Source organism: Durio zibethinus, chromosome 10, assembly GCF_047325235.1.
Source record: "Durio zibethinus cultivar Kanyao isolate XHJ-2024 chromosome 10, ASM4732523v1, whole genome shotgun sequence".
In the NCBI taxonomy this organism is placed as follows: Eukaryota; Viridiplantae; Streptophyta; class Magnoliopsida; order Malvales; family Malvaceae; genus Durio; species Durio zibethinus.
In genome coordinates, this window is record NC_143171.1 from 12,860,790 (window position 1) to 12,867,853 (window position 7,064).

Below are 7,064 nucleotides of genomic sequence, written 5' to 3' on the forward strand. Positions count from 1 at the left end.
AAATGAATACAAATGATCTAATAGATTATTGGCATGTAATTATTTTATATTTTAATAAATATGTTATATACATATATTTTTCTATTATATTGCTAATTATTATATATTTTATTTTTTTAATAGAGTAATTTATGATATCTACCTGATTAATTCATGTAATCCATGTTTTTAAGAATATCATAGGTATATTAGAAGAATTAATTTAAAAATTCATTTTATTAACTCCTTTAATTTTGTTTAAAAATATTAAAAGAATTAATTTTTCTAATCTTCCTTACCAATATTGTTAAAATTACCAAATTAATTTACTTGAATCAAATCAAACTTAAAAAAAAAAAAAAGTAATATAATATATCAACATTCTTGACCTTATTTCTCAAAAATTAGCTACATAAATTTTATTTATAATATCCTACAAACATGAATATTTCATCCAATTTATTATTATTACTATTATTATTATTATTTGTTTTTGTTTTGCATTTTGAATGGTTGTTATATGGATTTTTTTTATTAAGGATGTCAAAATATATATTTTTTAAAATATATTAAAATAAGGAAAGTAAAAAAAATTAATATTTAAACTCATTAGCACTATAATCCTAAATAAAATGTCTAAAAACAAAATTAATTAGTGTTTCAAATATAAAATAACCCTAAGAATGGTTTGAAATTCAAGTTCTATAATTATCCTCATGGGTAAGTTTCACCCAGAAATTTAACATAATACAAAATTTGCCTCTTCAATATAAATTTTATAGATGTTGTCACGTGTTACTCTCTTTTTTTATTTTTCTATTTTAATTATTAAATTATTTTTTCAAGTGGAGCCATAACCTTTTGTATGGGACCCATTTCCTCTTCTCTCTCTCTCTCTCTCTCTCCATTTTCCCTTTTTTTGTTTTTTAAATTATTAAATTAATCAATTTCTTCTTAAGCAGGTTTTCTTCACTTTTTTTTGCAACCTACTTTTTTTTTTATATTTGATATATTATTTATTTTTGAATATATAATATTATTAAATTAATTTTATTATTTTCAAGTTTGGCTTATTATATATATTTTTTACTCTTTTTAATATTTTAATTTTTTTAAAAAAATTTTAAATATATAATATTGCAATTTTTTTTTCTTTTAAAAAATTATATATAATATTGCAATTTTAAAAAATAAAATTATATATATTTTTGCTTTGAGTTTTTTTTTTTAGTTAATTTCGAATAATGATCAACAGATGACATTCAATTGTAATATTGATTAAGGCATTGTTGACTTGTCAAATGCAAGAATAAAAAAAAAAAGTCCCGTGTTTCTTTCATAATAGATGCAAGAATGAAAAAAAAAAAAAAAACGATCACGTGTTCCACGATCAGTTTCATCTAAGCATGATGGCCCAGCCAAAGTCCTTCCGTTTGGTACGGGAAAACAAAGCAACGTGGATGAATTATGTCACCTTACGTCTCTTAAATATCTTCCTTGTAAAGGTTTTCTTTGCAGTTTGAAATGTTTGAGCTCCTATAGTAGCAAAAGTCCTAAGCTTCTCAAGGATCTTCCTCTCACTTATTCTCAGCACCAAAGAATGATATAATTTTCTTTCTTTCATGCAACATCTCTTTAGAGCTTCCATATCCTCATCTATTGTCTTTGAACCGTAACAACTCTCACGAATATCAGCAAGTGCCAAGAGGGCATTGCAAACCTTTTCTGTCAGCAACAATTCCTTGCTTATTTCTGAGCTTCCGTCCCATTTAATGTTATGCTTTTCTGATAACATCATGCCAATGCATCCACCAACCTTATCAGCAGTGCAAATGTTAATATCCAACTTATGACATGCATCCTCTGGCAATAACATTATGTATAATAACGTCAATAGCTCCCTTTGGGGTTCCCCATCGGATGAGATCTCAAAATATTCGGAGTTCTCACTTACACATCCAGAAAAATCTAATCTTCTCCAAAGGGACAACTTTGCTCTGCAGTACCGATTAGAAAACAGAGAAAAACCCCATTTCAGGACCAATTCCAGATCAATGTTCACTATATCAAAAGGATTATTGGGCTCTGTAAATCCATATCTGTGAAGCAAAGCAGCATTGCCAAGTGATCCATATGTGTTAAAAACCTGCGATAAGAAAAATTTAGAATCACTTAAGAAAAGGGAGCTAGCAAAACAAAAGCTGGATGTGAATAGAACTAAAACAGGAAATGAATGTTCAGAAGGTAAATCTATCAAACCAGTGCACAAAATGTTAAAGCAAAGGACAAGTTCCAAACAAGCAGTAATGACATGGCAAAATAAGAATCATATACCCAAATCAGAAAAAATGGAATATACAAGATCAATTCAAGAGAGGATGAAAAAGCAATAAAAGCGCATGTAAAAAACAATGTGTCAACTAACTGGCCCCACACCCCACACACGTGGGAAAAAAAGCCAAAACAGCACAACAGAGAAGAAAGGTAAAAGAAAAGGGAAAATATTATTCCAAGAGAGAGAACTCATTACTTTTTTTTTTGGGAGGAGGGAGGGGGGGGGGGGGGGGGAGAGGGGGGGCGTCATTCTTAAACTTACTTGAAGGACAACGCTTAATTGTTTCTAGGACTTTGACAGCATATAAAAGAACCAATGTTGAGATAATTGAGGTTCAGCTTTCACTTCAATAATAAACAAGAAAGAGGCATCACTGATATGAGTCCATTCCTGTGTTTTAATCTCTATTAATCACTACTAATGACTCTAGCTCTGTACAGGTACCACAACTTTCAGTTTTGTTTTTCACGAGAAGTATTATTCCCAAAACCTACTTAAAAAAATAAAGACCAAGGTTTTGTTTTCACATGCATTATCCAAATAGCCAGCTTTAGGCTTTGCTTGGTAAAAAGAGTGGAAAGTAGTAAGGATGAAAAATTTGTTAATGTAATAGTTAAAATTAATAAATACTTTCCTATTTTGTAACATAACCATTAGATAAACAAGTTTTTCATCTTTACCACTTTCCATCCTCTCTACCAAGTAAAGCCTAAATGATGAATATCAAAGTTTTAAATTGCTATTGTGGCTATGTAGTGTTTATCACAATTGTAGACATAGTGGACACTACATCATGCATTACAGATATCACAGTCATGAGCTTTTTTAACTCAGTACAAGTGAATACAGAATGAGGTAGATAAAAATTACAACCTTAATAATTCTTCCCATGTAATATTTAAAAGTAATTGATTGTCTTCATCTTTTATTTGTAATAATATCACACATTTAGATTTAAATATAAAATAGAAAAGAAAGAAAGCACAATATATTCTTTTTTCTTGATTGTGCTAATGACAAAAATGTTAAATAGCATATTTATCAACTTCTACCTATGAACAATAGAAAAAAATGAAAGTTTGGCATAATAAAACTATATTTTGAGGTAATCTCATAAAATGTAATCCCTTGTCCCAACACTGAATTTTTCATTCCCTCTCCAGTCAAAATCTACTATCCACCAATAATTTTTCTGTCCAACTTCTTCTCATAATTCCCACCAACTCTCAAGATGCAAAGAGCCTATCCAAGCCCAAGACCAACCTTCTCTGTTTGTCACACATGGTTGCCAGTCTGAAGGTCAAAATGCACACAAGCATCAAGCCAAGTCTTACATCTCTGTATGTCAAATCTCTCCCTATTGATCATTTTACCCTCACCTTCTCCCACCAACTCTCCTATCACACCTGCTCCTCCTGGTGGCCTCAATTTGAAGGTCAGACAGTCTGGGAAGGAAGGCTACTGCTGTTGGCTTGGTGATAAAATTCTCATTGGTCACTTGGGAATGCAAATATTAGCAGCCATGAAGCAGATCAGTAGCAAAAATTGTAAATGTGCTTTCTCTCAAAGCTATTACAGAAGCTTTATTGATGAGTTTGGTTGGCATTTTTCCTATTTCTTTTTTGCTTTTGGAAGCAGAAAGGCAAAAAGGGCATTTGAATATGAAATTAAATTTTGTTTTTTGAAGGATTATACACAAATATGTAATTCTGTTTAGGTGATAAAATGGATAATTCTACCATATAGAAAATTTGTTATAATTGGCGTTAAGTTTTAATTTTTTCCCATTTCTAATTAATTATAACATTGCTTTTTTACCTTTTGCTTTGTTTTACAGCAATTTTTCAAATAGTAAAAAAGCAAATAGCAAAAGCACCAATCAAATATGAGCCTAATAAAATTTAAGAGAATAGAAAATTTTGGGTTAACTCTCACTTTAGCTGCAAGTTCAAAATATCTTCAAACTTGGGTTGTGTAAAAGAAAAGATAAGCCATGCGGTTGAATAAAAGCCTAACTCAAGAAGAGACCGGTTTTCCTCAAAAGTCAACCTAGTGCACCTAGATCCAGAGTCTATTAACAAACCCCTCATGTTACTCGAGCCATTAATTGTAGAATTGGGAAGATAATAACCATATAATATCAGTAGAATTTTAGTGAAAAAAAAAAAAAAAGGCATGAGTAGATGCTAACCTCTACACCTGATTTGACTTCTCTCACCATAATCATTTGCAGCATCATAGGATCATCTCCAAAAGATGAAGAGTACTCTGAATCACTGTGAATGTACGAATTCTCACCATTGGAAGCTGCACCTAACACCTTCTTATCCTGGACAGAAATTTTACTTAATTTGTTGTTATCACTGTTGTCACTGTCAGCATCATCGTCATATTCTTGATTAGAGCATACAGAGGTGAAGTGTACATCCTCTGCTCCTGTCTTGTGATTAAAGCTGGATTTCATAGAAAAAAAAAATGAAAGAAAGGAAAAACTGAGGCTATGAACAATTACCATAGGCATATCATGTTGTGTTATATAGTACATTCCTGGAAAGAGTAAAAGAATGTAAAAATCCTAATCACAAACTTAGACAATGCTTTGGCATTTTGCCTACATACCATGGTTGCAAAGATCAAAGATAGGAATCGATACTCCATAATATACCTATGACAGCTATGAATCTAAGCAATGACTTGATGCTACTCCCTTAATTAGGATGGCATGCACTTTAGTAAATTCACAGACCACTTAATGGTAGATCATCCATAACATTTGTAAATATGTATTCCACAATGACCTTAAATAATAATGAAGATATCTTCAAAATTGAGAGGGTATACTTACAGATCTGCCAAAGGAACCATCCCAAATCCATGGTATTCATCTATCTGAAAAGACCGAGAGGCAATAAGACTTCTCGCAGCAAAGTATTCTTCAACACTAAAAGCGCTTGGAATAAAGGTTTGAGGTGCCAAATATACGAGAGGCAGAATACTTTCTTTCCAATCCTCGTAAATAAGAGCTTTGTCTTCCTTAACTGTCTGCCTAGAGGTATAGAATAAATTATCAAGGATACTTCAAGATTCACTTGAAACACTCTAATCTCTATATAAAAACCATTAGGCTAAAAAGGTCTAGGTTGATTAAATCAAGAAGACACATTTCACCACAATTTTAGTTAGCAATTCATATGTTCCACCAAGATTCCAGGTATTTTTATTTAAAGATTTTCACAACTTTCCCTAACAATGATTTCAGGCTTTCAACATGCAATTCTTAGAAATATTCCAGCGTCTCTAATTGTTATTCGTTACATCAATGGGATGCTTTATAAATCATCAACCAACAAGAAGGGCAAGATCCCAACCCCAAAAACCAAAACAGAATCAGTTAGCAGATACATCATACCTTATGTAGTTCAGTCCCACAGAGTAAAGAATCCAGCTCCCGCAGAGTCCAAACCAAAGGCAAGCACTCTTGACGTCGCAAAAGCTGAAGGTAACCAGCCCAAGGAGAGTCCTGACCCAAGCTCTTTTCGTACATCAAAGCCACCGATAGACCTAAAGGACCATCCAAACCAGCGGATTCAATCATTTCCCGAGCCCCACTGGTCTTGATAGTGAGGCAAGCAGCCTTTGGTATTTTGGCGACCACATCACCTTCCTTTAAATCACACAAGGCTCTCACTGAAATCTCTTGTTCTGGGCAGTCTGTGAACTCAAGCGTATGGCTGCATTCGATTCCTTCGGACTTCATCCACCTCTTGAAAGCCCTCAATCGTCTGCTTGTACAAAGAGATAATAGCAACCGATGAAAATTTCTCTTTGCATTTTGAGTTGAATTTGTTCGTTTGTTACCGTTAGCATTTTGTTTTAAGAAAAAAAAAATGCTACCTGGAGGCCATGTGAGGAGCAGCAGCTTCGACGGCGTGAGCTGCTTCAGCTCTATGTTGAGCCACGCTACAGCGTTTCAGCCTTTTAGGGCATTTCTTTTTCTATTTTTTACGTAGGAACATCATAAATTAATCCACTAAAGTCCACAATTAGAGCCGGTAAAGTTGATGTTGGGCCAACCTGTCCAAACTTCCCCGAATCTGAATTCAATTCCACCCAATTTGATAAAATAATAATAATAAAGTACAAATTTACGACTACAGTGATTCAAATTTATCACTATATAATTTCATCACTATTTTTTTAAAATTTTGTAATAAATTTATCATCATATTTTGAATTTTAGAGCAATTAAAGATATTCAATAAAAAATTCTATTAGAAACCATTACTAATAGAAAGTTCTACTAAATGTTTTTTAATTATTCTAAAATTTAAAATATGGTAGGAAATTTGTTCCAAAATTAAAAGTACGGTGGTAAAATTGTATCAATTGAAAAAATTGATGATAAATTTAAACCATCGTCTGTATAATAATAAATTTGTACTTTATCCCAAAAAATTAATAATTTAAATACATTCAATTCGAACTTAAATTATATTAAATTTAAAATAATTTGAATATGAAGATTTGAAGGATAAATATGAAATGAATCTAAAATTAAATTGATTTGATTATAAAATTTAATTATTTTAATATGAAATAAATTGTACCTTAAATTCAGAAATGATCCAAAAAAAAACCCAAAATTTCATTAACTTGAAAATAATGAGAACATAATCCTAACCTGTCATGGCCTAACCAATTATCATTTCTATTCCTGAATAAAAAAAATTAAAAAAATTAAATTAGAGGT

The 7,064-nt window shown here is 31.4% G+C and overlaps 1 protein-coding gene across 2 annotated transcripts; it reads right to left on the reverse strand.

Moving 5' to 3' along the window:
* Positions 1-1,235: 1,235 nt before the first annotated feature.
* Positions 1,236-6,333, reverse strand: LOC111293020 (SET domain-containing protein). Of its 2 annotated transcripts, none has more exons than XM_022885712.2 (5): positions 6,209-6,333; positions 5,724-6,096; positions 5,160-5,356; positions 4,506-4,767; positions 1,236-2,125 (listed from the first exon to the last, which is right to left on the reverse strand). In XM_022885712.2, exons 1-5 carry the CDS (start codon positions 6,217-6,219, stop codon positions 1,445-1,447), a joined length of 1,524 nt encoding a protein of 507 aa, XP_022741447.2. In that variant the 5' UTR covers positions 6,220-6,333; the 3' UTR covers positions 1,236-1,444. The 2 variants fall into 2 exon arrangements, with proteins under 2 accessions (XP_022741447.2, XP_022741448.2); XM_022885713.2 differs by having other exon boundaries at positions 5,160-5,203; positions 6,209-6,320.
* Between the last annotated feature and the right edge of the window lie 731 nt (positions 6,334-7,064).

What these genes read in the sequence shown, in the direction of transcription:
- LOC111293020 (XM_022885712.2), bottom strand. An exon ending in GTGGGACTGAACTACATAAG is followed by an intron (nt 5,357 to 5,723) that starts GTATGATGTATC and finishes ACCTCTAGGCAG; the next exon opens with ACAGTTAAGGAAGACAAAGC. An exon ending in ATGGTTCCTTTGGCAGATCT is followed by an intron (nt 4,768 to 5,159) that starts GTAAGTATACCC and finishes TATGAAATCCAG; the next exon opens with CTTTAATCACAAGACAGGAG.